This window comes from Oryctolagus cuniculus, chromosome 4 (assembly GCF_051225735.1).
Source record: "Oryctolagus cuniculus isolate XC-2025 breed Fujian yellow rabbit chromosome 4, ASM5122573v1, whole genome shotgun sequence".
Lineage (NCBI taxonomy): Eukaryota > Metazoa > Chordata > Mammalia > Lagomorpha > Leporidae > Oryctolagus > Oryctolagus cuniculus.
Window position 1 is genome coordinate 149,801,356 of NC_142870.1, and position 22,355 is coordinate 149,823,710.

General features: G+C 41.2%; 1 protein-coding gene across 13 annotated transcripts in view; it reads right to left on the reverse strand.

Moving 5' to 3' along the window:
* NEK11 (NIMA related kinase 11) overlaps positions 1–22,355 on the reverse strand; it is a 332,098-nt gene that overhangs the window by 220,898 nt on the left and 88,845 nt on the right. For all 13 annotated transcript variants that reach the window (XR_016233306.1, XM_089332257.1, XM_051818466.3 and 10 more), the window contains exons 5-6: positions 12,092–12,156; positions 10,655–10,781 (exon numbers count right to left, since the gene is read on the reverse strand). Coding sequence is in view for 12 of the 13 variants with exons in the window: in XM_089332257.1 (XP_089188383.1) it covers positions 10,655–10,781; positions 12,092–12,156 (192 nt within the window). In the remaining variant the exon portion in view is untranslated. The remainder of the gene's footprint in view (positions 1–10,654; positions 10,782–12,091; positions 12,157–22,355) is intronic.

The window sequence follows — 22,355 nt, forward strand, 5'->3', positions numbered from 1 at the left end:
ACACTAATTGGACACGAATCATGAAAAGATGCTCAGTGTTTATACTTGTCATGAAAAAAGTCAAAATCACTACATGCTTATTCCTTATGTGTTTTAACTCACTGAACTATCCTCACAACAATCCTAATAGAGTAGCAACTATTATTATCACTCTCATATTTCAGTAATGGAAACCACAGGATTAGGCAAACTGTTTAAGGTTCCAAAAAGGAGCAGGTCATGGAGCTCAGACTGCAGGCCAGGCTGTGTGGCGCTACAGTCACAGCGGGAACACCACGCTGCCTCTCAGGGCAACACAGTCAGAGCATTTCAGACCTCCAAGAGCTCCCACGTTGGGAATCATGGCTGGCCCTGGTAGCTCTTCAGGCAGGGGCTGATTTCCCCTGCTTATTATGAAACCACATCCACTGTGAACGATCACAGGGACCTTAGAAAAACATGCCACACGGAACATCAGAATCACGACCAACACAACACATATCACAATGAGGCAGTTCCAGAAAAAGAGAGAAAGGCAGCTAAGTTTCTCTTCCGTCTTTCCTTTGCTTCAGAAGAAAGAAAAGGTTGGTTCATGGTCTATTAATAGAAAATTGATTATAAAGTCAAACCCCGGTCTTATGGAGACATAATTCTATCTGAGCCACATTTGATGAATTTATTAAGGCTGTAAAAATATGTGCAATTATCTGGCTAAATAGAGTATGGAACAATTAGACCTAAAGTCTGACCCAGTGAATCTATGTTGATCTAAGACTACACTAATTTTGGGGGGATAATTTTCTGTGTTACACTACAAGCATGCTGTTTTTCATCTACCTCTTTCACTTTGATCTGTTGATATTTGCTTGTGTTTGAGAATATGAAGAAGACACAACTTACTAGCCAGCAACTTGTGGAAAATGATCCACAGTGATGCCAGTGCATCTGCCTTGAATGGTTGCAAGCAGCTCAACCGTGAGGAAACGACTGTGGCACTTAGGATGGGAGATTTGTTATCACTCTATTACCAGTTCTGAAATCCATTTATTCTGGTAATTACATTTTATATATCTGTGCTTTTTATTTTCCCCAATTTCTATGATTCTACTTGGGAATCAATATATCATCCCAAACTCTTCACTTCCATCATTTTGGAAGAATTTTATTTATCATCCAAGTCTTAAATTGGATAATACAAAGGTGGAAGGGAGCAGGAAGAGGAAGAAAAGCACAAAAAAAAATAAAAAGTAAAAGGTACATTTTACTAAGTCTAGTAATTTGCATTCCTTTCTTCCTTCCTTCCCTCCTTCTTTCCTTCCTTCCTTTTTTTTTTTTTTTCAAAATACAGCCAACTGTGAAGAGGTAAGCAGAAACCCCCCTGAGAGAGTCAATATAAGCAGTGAAGGGACAGTCTGGGATCAGGTGCACATGAAGCAAATTACGCCTGAATTCCATAAACTCTACATCTGTCCAAATCAACCAGAACTACCTAGAGGATTTCTCAAGCACAGATTGATAATGAATTGTAAATATACCCGGGACGTTGTCTTGTCTCAAGGTAACTAAATTTATCCTTTGAAATTTGCCCAGACCCTGCAGACCGAAGACTGCCCCACAGCAATGCACGCCCTTGATTGGCTTGTAAGTTTTAATTGATTTTTTTAGATAACACTTTGATGTGAGGTAACTGAGAAGGGTCTTCATTTATTCATCTAGGAAAGTGTGCATAATTTAGGCAGTTGAACATATGGAGAAACTAACAAATGTAATACAAGAGTAGTGGGCTTTACTTCAGTGTGTGTTATCCTACATAAAAGTCTTCACTTAGGTAGGATCGTTCAGTCTAAATATAATGAAATAAATAAGTACAGTGAAAGACATTGGGCTGCTTGAGAAAGATTATTATTTAGCAACTGTTTATTAAGGGCCTACCACATCCCAGAACCATATTAATCACCCAGCGATACTGTTAAAATGCCAATCCGATTCTAGGCATTTGAAAAGGTGGGCAGCGGCATTTGCAGTACGGTTTTGGGGGCTTCCTTGAATCCCCATGTAACACCAGAGTTGGTGACAAGGTGGGCCCTTGAATCTCAAAGTGAGTGAAGCTAAGCCACATAGAGCTGCACAGTACCAGCACCTGCATGAGAAGCAGCACAGGGAAGCCGCAGAGTGATTCAAAGACCTGTGAACAGAACTTCAGAAAAAAAAATAACAGGTACTCACTGGAAAGCAAAGCTGGCCAACATAAGACTCACAGCTAAAACAAATAAGGCTTCTGCCCAATCCAAAAGCAAGATGAATACAAGAACCACATGATAAGGCCCAAGACAGCCAGAGCAGAAAGGCTCAGGGTTGTCCAGTAAAATTTTCTGCAAAGGCAGAAATGCTCTGTTTCTACCAACAATGGCCACTAGCCTACAAGTGGCTACTGAGCATTCAAAATGCAGCTAGTGTGACTGAGGAACTGAATTTTGAAAGAAATATATAAAGGGAAAAGTGAAATCATTCCTTCTATCCTATTCTAATATATCATGATTTTGGCGGGGGGGGGGGGGGAGGGAATCCATAAAATTATAGGAAAAAAAAAACATGTTTAGTCTCTCCTGTTCATAGCTGCTTTTTCTAATTGCTTTCTTCCAAGTTTGAGATTTACAATGCTTGAAGTACCATTATCTAATCTCCCTTCCTTGTGGTGGTTCCATGCCTTCCATACCATAAGATTAGGCCAACGGAAGAACAAAACCAACACCAGGGAGAGACAGAGAACAGACAGAGGAGGAAAGGGAGAAGAGAAAGTTTTTCTGTGTTCTTAGGCATAGATTCTATGCAAAGCATACAGTTCAAGAAAGGAGCATGGGTGGCATTGAGAGCTGTGGCAGCTGAGTGGATGTGGAACACAAACCAGAGTCAAGCGTCCTTCCAATGCCAGCTGCTATTCACTCGGCCACTCTGGGTAGAGCAAGAGCCTTCTCTGTTCCCCTGGCTTCGCCTCTGAGTGAATGGCTATGTTCCCCCTGCGTGAATCACTTTGGGTACTCTCCAGAGACTCTTTCAGGATGGACAGAACACCAGAAATAACGGGATATGCCAGATTAATGATGGACTTGCCTATCTATCTCCACGCTTCAGTCTCCACCAACCTTCCCCCTTGGGTCTGTTTTCATATAGCCAGTCTTGTATCATAAAAGACTCCCTGGTGGACTGAACACTCTTGATAAATATTCCCTTCCCCTTCCCCATAGAGTGAGTGAACCTCCTTCATTGTTGAAACTGGGGCTGGTGTATGACTTGCTTCAGCCAATGAATGCTCTTTCTCTCTAGCACTAGGTTGATCCTTTTTAGCTCAGGGCACAACCATTGTCCTGGGATTGGGAAAACTCTGGAACAGAATAGGACTACTACTTGAAACAGAGTTAGTTAACCAGCACACCTCAAGTATATGGAGAGAAATAAAAGCTGGGATTTTTTTTTCCAGTTCTTTGTTACTGCAGCAAAGTTGATTACTAAACCACCCCTTTGCTTAACAACCTTCAGAAGGTCTTCATTCTCCCAAAAGGTAAAGTCCAAGGCCCTCTGCATGGCGTACACAGTTCCCCTACAGTCAAAATGTCACTTCATCCTTTCTTGCCACATACACACTTAGTGCTTTAACCAGTCAGAAGACATTGGCCTCTGAGATGCTCCCATGTCCTTACACAACATGTTCTGGGGTCTTTCTGGAGTCAGAGAAAGCTTACATCACTTACATCATTTCTGGGCTATTTTTAAATGCCCAGAATACTTTTAAACAAAGAAATACCCAAATAAATGTGTAGTATATTTGAAGTTTTACACTAAATAAATGAATGCATTTAATATATACCACTTCATTTGGAGATCATTTCTAACACAAATTCGAGGCCTTCTCTGAGTATGAAAACCCAGGCCGCATGGTTCTTCTGGTCGGCCACTTTCTTTTCTACACAGTAGGTAGCCCCCAACCTGTAGTCACTGACATGGGTCCTTCTGTCTGAAATTGTATTTTGTTCAACTCTTCTGCATTCTTCACCACCCTAGCAGGCAGAACTCACTAAGACAGTAGCTCACAATTCCTCCCTCCTTGACACACCAGAGCCTCATTACTGTACTGTAACAGCATACAGCACTTTTTTTATATACCTGTCAACTCTTTGAGGACAAAGACCAGAACTTACATGTCTTGATGTCTCTTTCTGCAAACACCACACCAAGGGCAAGAGGAAGTAAGGCTAAGGGTATTGGATAAGCTGGTAATTAGCCCCCTGGACTAGGAGGGGAAGCCTTAATTTGTAGACTTCATTGACTTTTATGGTATAAATACCATGGATGATTTCAAGTTAATCAATGTGGTGCCACTAAAAAGTGAGTTGAGATGAGACATGGAGAACTGGGTCTTGTAAACTTTTATGAGCTGGCTACAATACACCACTGGATTATAATGGAACAATGGAGGCATGGTGCTGGAGTCAAATGATAGTCCAGGCCTGGGGCTGAAACAAGGTGTGGTAGAGAAAGCAAAGTCAGGAATGGGGAAGGGAGAGTTCTGAGGTACAGGTGCTGATCCAAAGGGTTCCATCCATCAAACAGACCAACGAGTAGAAGAATGGACTGATTTCCTAGTACAAACCACTTCTCTTAAGCCATCTGATGGACCATTGAAAGGAAGGCAGTGAGCAATGCCAGCTTGCCATAATGGAAACCAGACCAGAGACTGTTTTTCAACTCCTGTGTGCTATCCTGATAAAGCCCTCTTCCAGTCATCACTACTATTTGACTAACCATCCCAAAACTTAGTGTCATAAAACAATAATAATTAGTGATTATTGTCATAAATCTGTTGGTCAGAGATTAGCTGGATTCTAAGAACAGGAAGCTCAAGAGAACCAGGTAAAAACTCGGTGACATTTTATTGCCTAGATGCAGAAGTCACATTATATAGGACTGCCATTGTCACAGGCTGACTCAATTAAAAGGTGACGGAACACAAACTCCCTCTCTCAATTAAAGCAGGGTCTACATCCCATTACAAAGAGTATATGAGAAATGATACATCATGATGTTCATCTTTGAAAAAAACACAAGCTATCACATGCCCCTAAGGATGATGGGAGCATTTTACCTTATGCTATCTTCCACAGAAGCCTCTGATAAGAAATCTGGGCCCTGCCCAGGATCCGTAAATTCTTTCCTTGCCTGAGATGCTCCTTGCTATAAAATGCCTTGTCCTGGCATTGGGAAGGCTCATTCCCAGTGTGACTTCTGATGGACAGATTGGTCTCAACTAGGGATTCCAAGACTTAGATGGAAGAAGCAACTTACAGAGAAGCATGGTGTCTACAGCTGTATGTGATTTCAACAAGGCAGGAAAGATGAACATAGTAAATAGGAAAACAGAGACTCCTCGTCATCCCAGGATAAGTGTGTGGATACCCAGGGCTGCATTCTCTGAGGAGCAACATCAAAGAATTTATACTTTGGGAGAAATTGATTTACTAAAACAGCCCAACAAGTCACTAAGTGGGTAAACATACAAGCCTGAGGGAAGGGCAATGCGGTGGTGAGTGGGGGAGAGAATAAGTGTCCCGCGTTGCTCTGCAATAGTATCGAAAATTCTAGTTTTCAACAGTTTGAGACATGCAAAGAAGCAGGAAAATATGACCCCCACTCAACGAAAAAGTAGGCAACAGATACCACCTGGGATGGCTGGTAGATTTTAGATCCTGAATTTAACAGGCAAAGATTTCAAAGCTGCCATTATAGATATATTCAAATTACTAACAGAAAACATGTTTAAAAGGTATAATTAAAACATCACGTCAAATGGATAATGTCAATAAAGAAAGCAACTACACTTTAAAAGCACCAAATAAAAATTTTGGAGATGCAAATACAATAATGGAAATTAAAAATTAACTATAGGAGATCAACAGATATCAATCGACAGAACAGAGAAGCCATGGACTCAAAAATACGTGAATAATGAACAGAGTAGTGGGGAAACGTGGGACACCAACAAGCACGCCAATCTACATACAATGGCATCCCAGAGGAGGGGACAGAGAGAAAGGGGGAAACATTATTCCAAGAAATAACTGAGAATTCCCAAAACTTGATGAAACATTTTTATTTACACATGCAAGAAGCTCTACAAACTTCAAGAAGGATAAATGCAAATTCTTTTACCTCAGATACCTCAGGGTAAAAATGAGGTAAGACAAAGTCAAAGATAAAGATTTCAAAGAAAACACTAAAAGTTTGCTTGAATAATTATTTGCCCAAGTATATAATGAATGCTATGTGAACATTTAAATGGTATGTCGATTATATTTGTCAATGCAGAGCAAGGTTCTATTTTGCTAAGTGGAAAAAATTTATAAATTAGTATATAATATAATATCAGTTTTTATAACGTAAGTGTATATAAAATGTTTATCACATTAACTGTCAATCACAGAGTAAGTATTCCACAAAACGGTAGCTAGTCCTTATTTTGTTGCTGCAGTTGTATTTATTTTCATCACCATTAATATCAACTTAATAAGGATTTATTAGCAATATTATGAACTCTTTGAAAATTCATCAGGCAGCTGGTATTATCGACAGAGCTTGTATCAATCATTTCATGTTGGTCATTATAAACAAATAAATAAATGCTCTAATCCACTGCCCCTGACTCTAGTGTTTTCCTCCCTCAGATTCTGTTGTGTGGAAAGCAGTTACACAGATGTGTCTTTCTTTCTCCTGGGTATGCACTCCCTGTCTAAGATCTTGATTCTGAACCCATCTAAGAACTGCCCAGGCCATGGACACGTGAGAGAATGGGCTCTCTGGCTCACAGCTTCCTTCATCAACAGGCAGCAAGAGAGGTTGTTGGCTGTCCGCTCCGAGAGGTCCCGTTTCAGCCATAGAAACTGCTGCCGGAATGGCCTGTATTTCCCCTTCTCCAGAGCCCTCCACCAGAGAATAGCCTGTTCTTCCTACTGTTCCTTGTCCCCATCCACCCTTGAAATGTCCTCCGAGGACACCTTGGTCCTGGCAGGCCAGGCAGGTGCTGCTTTCCTCTCCTGACCTGCAGTTCCGCCTTGTCTGACACTTCTTCCCAAGATCAGTGAAGCCTGACTCTAGTATCGGGCATGAACAAGGGTTCCCTGCACAAACTCCACCCTGAATCTCTGAGCAAGACGCTGCGAGCCTCACAGTCTCTCTGATCCCCCACGATTTCCACCGCAATTCCACCCACTGAAGTCAAAGAGCTATTTGGTTGACTTTTCACAACAAGATAAATAATACCAATAAGGAAATATTCTGTTTCCTTTTTGCTTAATTATAGCATTATTATTACCATACAATTGTCCTTTATTTCTTTCTTCTACCAAAGTAATATTTTCTAACTATTCCTAGTTTAAATAAATAAATGTACAGACCTGGCCTAGGAATTCAATTCATATTTATATTTCTCCTGTGGGAGAAACAGTAGTCAGTAATTGCTTATACAAATCAGCAGTGTTCCAGGGCACTGTTGTCGATGAACCTAATTAGCCTAACTTCCCAAATAACTGTGTGTAAACTTCAGGAACCTAACCCACTTTTAAGACAGGTACTTTCTGTACCTGAATGTTATAAATAATTGAATCCGGAAGGGTTTAACAGGTTGCAGAAGGAGGATAAGGTTATATGTGGGAAATATTAATGGATGAAAATATAACTGGCATTAGGCCAGCTATACTTTAATGACTATGAATATAATATGTACAACTATTAGCGCTAAAGCAAAATGCCCATCAATTATTCATAAGTGTTTCCAATCCTAAGAAAATATTCCACAATAAACAGATGCTACACACTACAATTCAGAGACAGATTTAATTTTCCAGACTGTCTCCCAAAGATGACTCATCACGTGTATGTATCTGCCACTATAATTAATAGGTCTATTATTCTTTCCACTTCAGGTTTGGCAATAGAAATTTCATTACCAGATAAGCACGTTTTGACTGAGATATAACCAAGGTAATTGCTAAATTCATAATAAGGTGATTATTTGAGGTAAGGACGATGATGAATTCTCAGCTTGTAGTTGTTGAGTAGTTAATAATCATTGCGAAAAGCACTGATCTAATGTTCAGAAAATATATTAAAATCCTCCTGCATCTTCATATTTGAGAGGATTGGGTTGTTTTTAAGTTTTTCTCGAGTCAGATGTTCTTGTAACCTAAAATATTAGATCAATACTATCTGATATTCCTTTAATCCATTATTAAATACCAGGAAGATTTTTTTTAAAAAAATAGCACTGACAAAACAGAGACAAAGACTCTATGCTTTATTCTCTGTGGCTTCTGTTGCCTCAGTTTTAAAAAAGACATCCATCTGATTTGGCAAGCAGATGTAGATGGCTTGTGAAAAGAAGCCAGGCTCACTGTTCCATGTAACTCCAAAGATTTGAATGCTGGACTTCATAAATTAACTTACTCTTTTTTGAAGATTTTTGTTTATTTAATTTGAAAGATAGGGTTAGAGAGAGAAAGGGAGGGAGGGAGGGAGGGAGGGAGAGAGAGAGAGAGAGAGAGAGAGAGAGAGAGAGAAATCTTCCATCCCCTAGTTCACTCCCCAAATGGCCACAAGTGTCAGGGTTAGGCCAGGCCAAAGCCTCCATCTGGATTGCCCATGTCAGTAGCAAGGCCATTCTCTGCTACTTTCCCAGGTGCTTTAGGGGAGCTGGGTGGGAAGCAGAGCAGATGGGACCCGAATCAGTGCACATATGAGATGCCAGCACTACATGCAGTGGCTTAACCCACTGTACCACAACCCTGGGCCCAATTAACTTACTCTTTTTTTTTTTTTTTTAAGATTTGTTTATTTATTTGAAAGTCAGAGTTGTTATACACAGAGAGAAGGAGAGGCAGAGAGAGAGGTCCTCCATCCACTGGTTCACTCTCCATATAGCTGCAATGGCTGGAGCTGTGCTGATCCAAAGCAAGGAGCCAGGAGTTTCCTCTGGGTCTCCCACACAGGTGCCAGGGCCCAAGCACTTGGGCCATCTTCTGCTGCTTTCCCAGGCCATAGCAGAGAGCTGGATCAGAAGCGGAGCAGCCAGAACTTGAACTGGTGCCCATACGGGATGCCGGCACTGCAGGCAGCAGCTTTACCCGCTATGCCACAGCACTTTAACTTACTCTTAATCAAATAACATGATGCAGCATCTTTTTTAAGACAACATACCATGTTAAATCATGAAGAAATTATACTTGTATACTTGAATGTGTTTTAGATGTCCATAAAAATAATTTCAAAAATTAAATGTGAAGAGAGATGTAGGTATTTAAAAGAAACTTAATCTGAAGCTCAACTTTTGAGGATGGAGGACAGATGCCCTCAAACCAGAGAAAGGGAAGTCAAAGGGAGCAAGACTTCTCCAGAGGGGCAGGAATCCTATCATTTTTGCTTTTATACCCTAAAGGCGACATTGCAGTCACAAATAACAGAGGCTCACTCAAGTGAAACTGTAAAGGAATTCATTCCTCTGTGGTCTGGGGTTGGCTTGGGCTGGGTTTCCTTTTTCTTCTCTTTGGAGGCAGGGAGATGTAACGAGGGGGAAGGCTGACTGGGAACAACCTCCACGGCTGGGATAAGCTAACAAGGGAAGCCCGAGCGAGGGACGCGGACGTGAGCAGTCACGGGGTCTTGGAGGAACTGCAGCAGTGGGGCCCAATCTTAACAGTGACAATCTTAACAGAACAAGAACAGAAGTAACGACCCTTTGGAAAAGTCCCAAGTCACAGGCCCTGTGGTGGTTCATCTTTCTCTAACCTAGACGACAGGCAATTTCCTTTGTCTTCTTTAGAAGAATGAAGTGTGCACAGCTCTCACATTGCTCATCTTTGAAAGCTCAGAATTCCTTGCTCTGATTTGCATAAAATAATTCTTTACTTAATTAACAAGCTCTCAGATAGAGTGTCCTTTCAACCTTTGACAAGCTGAAAATTATGTAAGATTCCTCTTCAAAGGAAGTGAATATTCCCCAAATAGTATCCATTGCTTACAGTTGGCCTATTGAACACAATTTTCCACAAGGCCTCTGCAGTGAGATTTAAACTGGTTCCATAAGAAGGAAGGGGACACAACTTTGTTACAAGAACTCAGAGAAACTAAGAAATCACAGATGCATCCACCACTCAAAATCCAGAAAAGTTTTAATATAATTTATCTTTAAAGCTAATATCTCTAGTAAAATTCTTAAAAGTAATAAGAAAACTGTAGGAAAGGTGTACATTCCCCACAGAGAAGGAAATTAACCTTAATATGAAATGCAGCACAGCATTCAGCATTATAAATGTTGTATTTAGTAGAGTAGCAGAAATACATCAAAATTTAATGCTATGGGGACATTAGGAACTTTCCCCTGTGGTTCAGGAACTAAAAATCCAAACCAACCAATTAATTTATGAAAAAAGAGAATTTCTGAAATCAATTTGGTGAACTACATCAATTTCCAAATCCAAAAGACCTTTTCTTACTCCAGCCGTGGAATGACTCATGTGTCAAATGGATAAACTGAGTGGATGTATTAAGTCAACTGGCTGGAAACCAAAACACACCAAGCTGTCCAGGCAGCAGATGAAGGAGTCACCTGCTCCAGCCCCTGCCCACTCACCAGATGTCCGACTTGGTGTCATAGCCTTGGTGTTTCAGAGCCTCAGGACTCATGTAATGGGGAGTTCCAGTGAGAGTGGTGGCCAGGTCACAGGAGCCCACGAGAAGCCGAGAAACTCCAAAATCCCCTTGAAATAATAATTAATTATGTGAGTACTTTAAAACAATAGAAATCAGCACTGGAAATCAACAAGTGCTTAAATGTCTAATTTGACCATTTGGTTATGCTATATTTCATAGTACTTTAAAGAGGAAGAAATGTAAAATGTTAAATTACACAATGCCAGTAAACAGCTTTAAAACCATAGGCTCCCCAGGAGAAAGGAGACTTTGAGCCAGGAAAGTGAATTACATAAGCTAAAATTCTTTATTTCTGCAATATGGAAAACTAGTCAATTTGATATAAAAAGCAATTTCAAGTCTGAATAACAGCAAACAGAATGATTCTGGAATGGCTCAATATGATGATGTGCAATTCTATATGGGGCAGGGGGAGAGTTTGTTCCTAATTTAAAAAGAAAACACATTTTTTAAAGAAAAAGACCTGAAATGATTCAAAGATACGACTATAAAAAATTGGAATCCATCACCTTTAGTTGCATACTATTATTCTTTCCCTCTCTAAGGACATCCTATATGATGATTAGATAATTCAGTAATTGTTTCAAGTTCAGAACTAATGGTTAAAAGCCATTATATCAATATTTTAATTATGATAATTGCTTACTATATGTGATACAGTAAGTGGGAAACTTACTTCACCACGCCAATAAAGCAAGTCTAACCACTTGCAAAGTGTGTGACATGAAGCTGGAACCCAAAATATATTCATTAAATCTACCATATATGTAGTAACTATTTTATATTTCAATTTATATCAGATAATCAGAAACAAAATAATTGGGTTTTGTTGGCCCCATACAGGTCTGAACAAGGCTTGAGAAATTTAAATAAACCAATGATTACTCTAACACTTCCATGTACCCAGTTCTTCAATTTGATATGACAACATCAAGAATATATTCTTGGGGCCAGCGCTGTGGCATAGAGAGTAAAGCCACCGCCTGCAGTGCCGTCATCCCATATGAGCACAAGTTTGAATCCCAGCTGCTCTACTTCCGATCCAGCTCTCTGTTGTGGCCTGGGAAATCAGTAGAAGATGGCCCAAGTCCTTGGGCCCCTGCACCCAACTGGGATACCCGGAAGAAGCTTCTGGCTCCTGGCTTCAGATGGGCGCAGCTCCAGCTGTTGTAGCCAACTGGGGAGTGAACCAGTGGATGGAAGACCTCTCTCTCTCTTTCTCTCTGTCTCTGTCTCTGTCTCTGTCTCTCTCTGTCTCTCCTTCTCTCTGTAACTCAAGTAAATAAATAAATAAATCTTTTAAAAAAGAATATATTCTTCTATGTCTTTGGAATATATATTTTTAAAAAAAAGTTACCAATTTTAAGTCGATTGTTTTTCAGAAATATATTCTTTGACTTCAAGTCTCGATGAAGTATCCTCCTACAAAAAGGAAAAAAGGGATATGCTAAATCACGGCAACAGGACAAAGCACAAAAAACATAGGACATTCTCAATAGGTGTGGAGAAAGCATTTGATAAGATTCAATATCCCTTTATGATAAAAGAAAAATACCCTTCAACACATTAGGTATAGAAGGAACATACCTCAAAATTATAAAGGCTATATATGAGAAGCCAACACCCAATATCATACTGGATGAGGAAAAGCTGAAAGCATTTCCTCTCAGATATGGAACAATATACTCTTATTCAACACAGCTTTGGAAGCATTAGCAAGAGCAATTAGGGAGCAGAAAGAAATAAAGGGCATCAAAATTGGAAAGGAGGAAGTCAACATATCTAAGTTTGTTGATGACATGATGTTGCACAAGAAAAAACTAAACACTCCAACAAAAAGCTATTAGAACTGACAAACCAAGTTGCAGGTTACAAAAATAAACACACAAAAAATTAGCTTTTGTGTACCCCAAATAACGAACTCACTGAAAGATGAATCGAAAAAGAAATTCCATTCACAGTAGCTACAAAAAATCAAATATTAGGAATAAATTTAATTAAAATGAAATATCTCTACAATGAAAATCATAGAACATTAACAAAACAAATCATCAAGGATACAAAAAATGGAAATATGCTTTGCTTATTGGAAGAATTAGTATCATTAAAAAGTCTCTACTACCTAAAACAATCTATAGATTCAATGCAATCCCTACCAAAATATCAATGACATTCTTTACAGAATTAGAAAAAACAATTCTTGGGGCCGGCCCTATGGCATAACAGGTAAAGCCACTTCCAGCACTGGTTCGAGTCCCAGCTGCTCCACTTCTGATCCAGCTCCCTGCTGATGGCCTGGGAAAGCAGAAGACGGCCCTGCATCTGCGTAGGGGACCTGGAAGAAGCTCTTGGCTCCTGGCTTTGGATCAGCATAGCTCCAGCCATCGCAGCCATCTGGGTAGTGAACCAGCGGATGGAAGATATATATATATGTATATATATATACACACACACACACACACACATATATAAATATATATATCAGCCTCTGTCTCTCTGTAAATCTGCCTTTCAAATAAATAAACAAATCTGGATGTCTATATGTAGAAGAATGAAATTAGAGCCATACTTCTCACCATATACAAAAATCAACTCCAGATATATTAAAAACCTAAATTCTAAGAACTGAGACTATGAAAATTCTAGAAGAAAATATAGGGAAAACACTTCAATTTATTGGTGTAGGTGATGACTTTTTGGGTAAGAAACTCCTTCCTCCAAAGGCACAGGTGACAAAAACAAAACTACATGAAAATCAGAAGCTTTTGCACAGCAAAGGAAACAATCAATAGAGTGGAGAGACATCCAACAGAATGGAAAAAATACGTGCAAGCAATTTACCCAACAAATGACTAATATCCGGAATATATCAGCAACTCAAAAAACTCAACAACAAAAAATAACCAATCCATTGACATTTTGTGACTCAATTATTTACAGTCCTTTTCTCTACCATTAAAGAAAAGTATTTTTTTTCTTCACACTACAGGTTGAACTCTTTACTTAGTATCGGATTAATCTTATGAGTATGAATTAAACTGAAAATAGATCTTCATAAAATTAAGAGTGGGAATAGGAGAGGGAGGAGGGTGAAGGGTGGAAGCATGACAGGGAGAGAGGTTAGGGTGGGAAGAATCACTATATTCCTAAATCTATATGTATGAAATGTATTCAATTTGTATACCTTAAATAAAATTTAAAAAAAAAGAAGTAAAAAAAAAAAGGAATGGACAAAGGACCTAAATAGAAATCCAAAGAAGAAATACAAACTAACAATAGATACATGAAAAAATGTTCAGTATCACTAAGCATCAGGGAAATGCAAATCAAAACCACAATGAGATATCACTTCACCCCTGTCAGAATAGCTATTATCCAAAAGATGGGAGAGCAACAAAGGCTGGTGAGCATGTGGTGAAAGGGGAACTCTTAAAAAAAAAAAAGCAGAAGATGGACCAAGTCCCTGGGCCCTGCACCCACATGGGAGACCTGGAAGAAGCTCCAGGCTCCTGGCTTCAGATGGGCCCAACTCCAGCTGTTGTGGCCATGGGAGTGAACCAGTGGATGGACTCTCTCTTTCTCTCTCTCCCTCTGCCTCTCTGCAACTCTCTACCTTTCAAATAAATAATCTTTAAAAAAATAATTCCATCTGTTTCTTTTATAATATAAAATAAAATATATTGTATCTAATATAAGTATGGCTTCCTTGCTTTTTCAGAGATTCCATTTGATAAAAATTATTTCATTCTTTCACTTTAATCTCAGTGTGACCTTAGATGAGAAGTGAGTTTCCTGTAAACAGAATATAGGTGTGTATGTGGAGAATTTAATCTGTTTTAACTTATTGTAATTTTTAAAAAATTTTTTGTATTTCTAAGAAACAGAGAAAGAGAAAGTTCCCATCCACTAGCTCATACTTCAAATGCCTGCAAGGGCCAGGGCTGGTCCAGGCCTGAGCTGGGAGCTGGGAATTCAATCCAGATTTCCCACATGGGTGGCAGGGACTCAAGAAATTGGGCGATCACCTGCTGTCTCTGAGGTGCACTTTTACAGGAGGCCGGAACCTGGAACCGAGCTGATTCAAACTCGGGATGCAGGTGTCCCAACTTGTATCTTATCCACTCCCAAGGCAATTATTGATAAAGTCTTACTGCTGCCATTTTTGATTCCTGATTTCCAGTTTTATTTTACATCCTTTCTTTCTCCCTACCTTGTAAATTTTGTGTGTGGTTTAAGAGATTTTCTCGAATAATGTTTGGCTCTTTGCTTATTATATTTGGCAAGTTATTCCAGATTTTCGCTTTGTGGTTACCATAAGGCTAATTAAAAATAAAAAAAAAAAAGTACTGTGAATGTCTCATCACTCTCTCCTGGCTTATAAGGTTTCTGCTAAGAAATCGGAAGTCAGATAAACTGGGATGCTGGGATGGTTTTGTGTATTATTTCTTTAGGCTCACAGCTTTGAGAATTCTCTCTTTATCTTTTAACCTTGGCGAGCTTTATTATAATATTGCTTGGGGTAGACTTGGCTGAGTGGTCCCTAGAAAGTTGTAACTTTCTCTAGGTTTAAGAAATTTTCAAAGATGTTTTCCATGCCTTTAGCGTTGTCACATCCCTCTTAAACCCCAATAACACAGATATTTGATCTTCTCATTGTGTCCCAAAGTTCCTTTAAGCTTTATTCATTACCCTTGATTATTTTTCCCTTTTTTCTCCTCCAACTGTGGATTTTCAAATACCCTCTCTTGAAATTCACTGAGTCTTCAGTTGCATGTTTTGCTACTGATGCCTCTTTCTGCAGCATTTTCCAAATATTTCTGAATGTACTTTTCAGTTGAAAGATTTGTCTGATTTTTTAAAAAATTATTTCCATTTCTCCATCAGAATATTAATCACTTCCATGTTCTTTTGAAGTTCATTAAATTTCCTTGAAACAGATATTTTGAGTTATTTATCTCAGCCCTTGAAAATGTTAATTCCTAGTTAGTTGTTTCGTTTGTTAGGTGAAGTCACGGGCCCTGAAAATTCATGATGCTTGCTGGCATGTGACAGTGTCTGCACATTGAAGGATTGGTTGTTTTTTCCCCGTCTTCATAATCCAGCTTCATGTATGGCTTCTCTTCCACAAATTATAACCAGTCTGCTTTTCTCTAAACCTGTGGATGTGTCTGTTACTTCAGCACTAGATGGCTCCCTGAGCTGAGGTTTTCCACAGGTCTGCTGTTGGTGTGTTGTTGCTATTGAAGTCTTAGAGGACACCTCAAACTCAAATTTGCACCAAATCCATAGTTGATATGTTCAGAGTGAACTGAAGACATGTCTAAAGGGGGGTAACTTACCACCACAAACCTTTACTTGGAACTGAGGTAGACTCAGACGCCTTGCTTGTCCTGTGTGCACCAACCCTATGATGCTACATCACACCTGGAATCCACGGCCTGTGAAGACCAGTGCTGCACTGGGGTTGGGACCAAAGCCCGCACCGCTATGGGCTGTCTACTGCTAGAGTGGACTCACAACCAGAGGCTGATGCAGTCAGCGACAGGTGATGCTGGATGTCATATAAGTCTGATGACCTGGGTCACAGGACTCCGCTTCACAGGTAGGAACAGAAGCTCCTTCTGCAGACACCAGTTGAGGACAGGGGCCATTATGATCTAGAACCAAGCTCCCAAGACATAGTCCTGTGGTTCCTTGCTGTTTCTCCAAGGTTGGGAAAGGGGTGATAAAAGCAGCCCCTTGGACTCCCAAGCTAGTACTAAGCTGAGTCCAGCCTAGCTCTCACAGTCCCTAGGCCTCTAGAATCACAGAAGTACAAACCACACCCTTATGAGAGGCAATACAAGTCCATTCAGCCTGGGTACTGATCCCTACCTGAGATCAGGACAACTCTAGAAGTGCCATCTGTAGGCACAGACCTGTGAGCAGAAGTCACTGGGCTTTACTAGGTACTGGTTCTCACAGTGGTGGGACAGTGGGCTCCAAGGCAAGTTACTAAATTCCCTTTCCTACTCTCCTCCCCAGTGGTTACTGGCTTTCTGTGATGTCTGACAAAGGTTGAGGGACAGGTGGTGGAGTTGTGTCCCTTGGCCACCTGGTTAAGATGGATCCAAAGACAAGTGGTAGATACATGCCATAGGGCCTTGCCCAGCCCTGGTTGATAAAAATCCAAGCCTGGTATTTCAAGTCTAAGTTCTGAACTTAATTCCTTCTCCCTCTCCCAAGTGGGAGACAAGGCAGTTCTCTCCACACTGTACTTCTTGGGGCTGTGGGAGAGTTGACATGGGCAATCCTTCACATTCGGCTTTCTTCAATGAATATTTTCTTATTATTGTTATACTACAACCAGGTACTGTGGTCTCATCTGGCTTCCACAGTACTTGTGGAGGTGCCTTGGTATGTGAGTGGATATTCAAATTGGCGTGTTTGTGAGGAGTTGACTGCTAGAATGTCTTACTCAGCCACAATCCTATTCCACGTCCTCTATTCCTCAAAGTGAAAGTTACTGTCATTGTGGTTATAGTAAGCAAGAATGGCTCCAACAACAACAACAAAAATCTGAACATACACTTGGCTAAAATCCATTCCTTTGACATATATAAAAATTAAATTCAAGAAACAAGGTAACAGGTGGTTTATATAAAACCTCTCTTCTAAAAACCTCAAAGTAGTTCTCCATCTATTTATCTCAGGTACCCAATCCCACACCTGTACAAGCGGTGGGTCCCTCTCATTTCTATGTTTCTTGATATCTAAGTGATGTGATTAATATGTGAGGACAATCTGTGGTGAAATTTGTGCTAGAGCTCCTACCTGCATCTTCTCCTTCGGGCAGTGCTTACCCAGCCTCCAGGGTCCATGCTAGAATGAAGAACATGCGGTTCAGCCTTAAGCTCCCCTCAGGCCCTTATCGTGAAAGTTTTGAAACCTTCCCTGCAGGTCTATCTTTTATCTGGCAGGTTTCAGGGTGGATCACATGCTTTTCTTGCCAAATGTGCAGGTACAATCAATTGCTGAGTGTGATGTGTGGCCCATGTATACCCAGTTTCTGGTCTCTCCCATGTGTTCCCCAACCTGGGCTTTCAGAACCTGCCTGACTTTCCTCATCTGTGTTTTGATGACGAGCCCTTTGTGTTGTAATTCACAAGCAGAAACACATTCTCTTCCAACTACTGGTTATTGCCAATACAACAGGAAATTTCCTCTACCTCACATTGGGTAGGATTGTCTTGAAAAGTGACTTGAGGACATCTCCAGAAGCGGAGACCAGAGAAACTCAGGAGTCTCTGGTACCAACAGATAGCACAACTTTGCTTTTCCATCTTCTAATCTGGGGTAGGACACTTCCCTCCCCAGTCCTACAAATGTATTTGTGTTCTCACATAGGTCCCTTTGCTGGGAGCCTCACTAAATTCAAAACCAAATTCTTAATGCCATTCTTCAGGCAATATTTCAGCCACTCCACTGTACCCTACCAAACTGGCTGAGAAATCTGTGTGTTGCCAGGTGATGAAGAAAGTTCCCCAGCCCTGTTCTCTCCTCCACTGTGAACACATCAAGATCAGCAAGGCCCCAAGGTCACCACTGCACTGGATTTCTGCAGAAAGGCTGCTCTGATGTTTCCTCTGAGGAAATTAGGACTAACGAATGCCCTCCCTTCAACAGAGATGAATTTTAGTGTAACAATATCAAGACAGTTCTAATGAACTGTGAATGTTCTCAGTTCTTACCATTATTATTTATGTGTTTATGCCATATGCTACAGACTTGGATTGTTCCAAATGTATAAATAAACCAACTTTAAATAAGTACGGAAGAATGCCAAATGATAAGCAAAATCTTCATTTCTTCTGTAACTTCACTCTTCTTCATTCGCCCAGGGTCATCTTTATCTCCTAGCTGCCATGCTGTATTAGTCAAGGCTCTTCAAAGAAACAGAACCAATACATGATTTTCTACAAAGAACTGGCTTGTCTGCCGACGGAGGCCAAGAAGCCCCAAGACTGCCTTTGACAAACTGTAGTCCCAGGCAAGCAAGTGCTGTCATTCAGTCTGACTCTGAAGGCCGGGGAACCAGGGGAGCCAGTGGTGTAAATCCCAGTCCAAGGTTAGAGAGCAGCTCAAGAAGTGAGGTGAGGAAATAAAGGCGGCAACTTCCTCCTTCCTTCGTCCCTTGATCTATTCGGGCCATCAGTGGATAGGACCATGCTCAGCCACATTAGGGAGTGCACTGTACTAAGTCCCCAGACTTAGTCCCCAGATGCATATTCCCATCTCATCCGGAGCACTCTTCCAGATTCACCCAGAAAAAAAGATTTATTTATTTATTTGAAAGTCAGAGTTACACAGAAAGAGGAGAGAGCAAGAGTGAGAGCGAGAGAGAAAGAGAGAGAGAGAGGTCTTCCATCCAATGGTTCATTCCTCAACTGGCCACAATGGCCGGTGCTGCGCTGATCCGAAGTCAGGAGCCAGGAGCTTCTTCTGGGTCTCCCATGTGGGTGCAGGGGCCCAAGGACTTGGGCCATCTTCTACTGCTTTTCCAGGCCATAGCAGAGAGCTGGATGGGAAGTGGAGCACCCGGGTCTCGAACTGGCGCCCTTATGAGATGCCGGCACTTCAGGACATGGTGTTAACCCCCTGCGCTACAGTGCTGGCCCCAGAAACAAATGTTTAATGGGGTACTCTACTGCCCATCCAAATTGACAAAGTTAGTCAACCATCCCATGCAGTAAATACTTTTCACAGCATTTTTTTTTTTAAGATTTATTTATTTATTTGAAAGAGTTACAGAGAGAGAGACAGAGGTCTTCCATCTGCTGATTCACTCCCCAGTTGGCTGCAATGGTCGGAGCTGCACTGATCCAAGGCCAGGAGCCAGGAAGTTTCTTCTGGATCTCCCACGTGGGTGCAGGGGCCCAAGGCCTTGGGCCATCTTCTACTGCTTTCCCAGGCCATAGCAGAGAGCTGGATGGGAAGTGGAGCAGCCGGGACCTGAACTGGCACCTATATGGGATGCTGGCACTGCAAGTGGCGGCATTACCCACTTCGCCCCAGCACCGGTCCCACGCACAGCATTTTCAACAGACCTAAATTCTTCCCATTCTTCTTTCCAAAACAACCCTCTTTTTTTTTCTTTTTCTTTTTTTTTTTTTTTTTTTTTTTTTTTTTTTGACAGGCTGAGTGGACAGTGAGAGAGAGAGAGAGACAGAGAGTAAAGTCTTCCTTTGCCATTGGTTCACCCTCCAATGGCCACCGCGGCTGGTGTGCTGCGGCTGGCGCACCGCGCTGATCCGATGGCAGGAGCCAGGTACTTATCCTGGTCTCCCATGGGGTGCAGGGCCCAAGTACTTGGGCCATCCTCCACTGCACTCTCGGGCCACAGCAGAGAGCTGCCCTGGAAGAGGGGCAACCGGGACAGAATCCGGCACCCCGACTGGGACTAGAACCCAGTGTGCCGGCGCCTCAAGGTGGAGGATTAGCCTAGTGAGCCACGGCGCCGGCCCAACAACCTTCTTTTTAACTAACATGTGAATAATCTGTGTAATTATCAAAATACACTTTAATATATACTATATTGTTCAAGGAATACACTGGAAAAATAAATAAACTTATTCTTTTTTGCCACAGTTTGAAAAGATTTAAGTTCAAAGCTGAGGGAAACAATGTGGCTAACTATATTCTTGTTCCCAGGTATTTACACCTCTTGTGCCTTGCAGTGAATGTTCTCTTTGGAAGGAACAAGCAGCCCTAAGCTCCTGCATTGGGCTTTGTCATGGGCCTTGCTCTTATCAGTGCATGCAAGCAGACAGGACGACTGCCAGGTCTGAGAAGAAGCTTAAAGAGCCATTGAGTGTATCCACTAACTCTTGCTTTTCCCTCTTCCATGACAAAAATTATGTCCCAGATACGAGCTGCTTCTTCAGTTTGGGCAGCGGAATAAGGAGATGTGTAGAACAGACTTGCAAATGCCCTGTAGCTGTCAACATGCCACATGAACAACAAGTGATGTGGACCTAAGCCACTGGCATCGGGCTTCTGTGCTTGCAGGGTGACGTCCTATAGCAGGTGTGAGTGTTAGTGTTACTTTCTCCACGTAGCTTTTGCTGAACTGTGAATGTTCTTAGCTTTCTAACACCATCCTCTGTAAGTGTTATGGTATTAGTCCTCTTTTGCTAATAACACAATACTGCAAACTAGTTATGTTATAAGGAAAAGAGACTGATTTTGGCATGCATTTGTGTGACGGTCTTCTCACTGACAGAGCTGCAAGATGGTATAGGTAGTCAAAGACGGGACTTGTGTGTCCACAGGTCATTGCCTCTTTTCTCATAAAAGCCACCAGTATTCAACCATGGAAGCTCCACAGCCATGACCTCATATAATCCAGATTACCTCCCAAAGGTCCTGCCTCAAACACCCAGAGCTGGAATAAGTTTCCGCCCTCGGAATACCTCACAATGAGGGCTGAATTCCAATCAGAGGAAACAAAGCATAGTCAAACCATAGCAATGTTGCATGCTAAAGAATAATTATTTCAGATTTAAAATGCTTTAAAAACAGACAATTTGGATAAGTAAGCTAATTGTCAGAAGGAAACACACCTTAGACCTGCACTGAATTAAATACTGAAAACTAACAGATGTGAAAAGTAGACTACGACCAAGAATGACAGACAGCACTGCTGTATTCTGACTTCTGGAGATTAGGTCAAATGGGGATAGTTGCCCCCTTTGCCTCCCTCAAAATGCCAGAAAACACAAAAAATGTTTCAAGAGGAAAATTATAATGGTGCTGGGAAACAAGAGTAGTATGTAGAAAATAATTTTTTGAAAAAACCCTTAAAGAATGCAGAAAACCTAAAATACACATAGAAGAATCCTGTCTGCATCGCCTCTGCAATCTCCCCTTCTCTGTCCCCACCCCCACAGCAGCCACCAGCTCAGTGACACAGTCCTGTGTGGCTTACTTGCTGGCTCTGCCTCCTCAGATCACTGCCTGTACGTACTACACATGCCTCAGTCAGTCTTTGCTAGAGGAACCCAAATGAAGACCCCCGAGGGCTGCAGGTTCACTTCCAATCTTTCTGTCTCCCCCACTTCTCTCCACCCTCTTTAATATCTCCACGCACCCTTTTCCCACCCCCAAGTCTGCCTCTCATTCTCTCCACATTCTACCCAGAAGTTTCATAATCAAACTTAGCAGCATTCTTTAAAAATGTGTCTTTCCAGTTTCTTACCCACCCAGGCACAGAACCTCAGGTTCATCTTTGACCTTCTATCACATCTCACATAATGACCTAATTTCAAGTCCAATCATTTTAACTTCTCAAGTTCATTTTCGTCCCGTCCGCTGTTGTCACCTTGGTTCAGGGTTACAACTTCAAGTGGGAATATTATTAAAAGTTTTGATGGATAACACAGTAACCCAAGTTCCTGTCTCTCCTCTCTATAACTTATTACCTAATCTTCCTGAAGCATGCTCTGGTCATATTATAGCACTACTCAAAAGGTGCCTGTGGTACCCAGTGTCTATTTCATAAATTATTCCTCTTGATCTTTTTTTAACTTTTATTTAGTAAATATAAATTTCCAGAGTACAGTTTATGGATTACAATGCCCCCC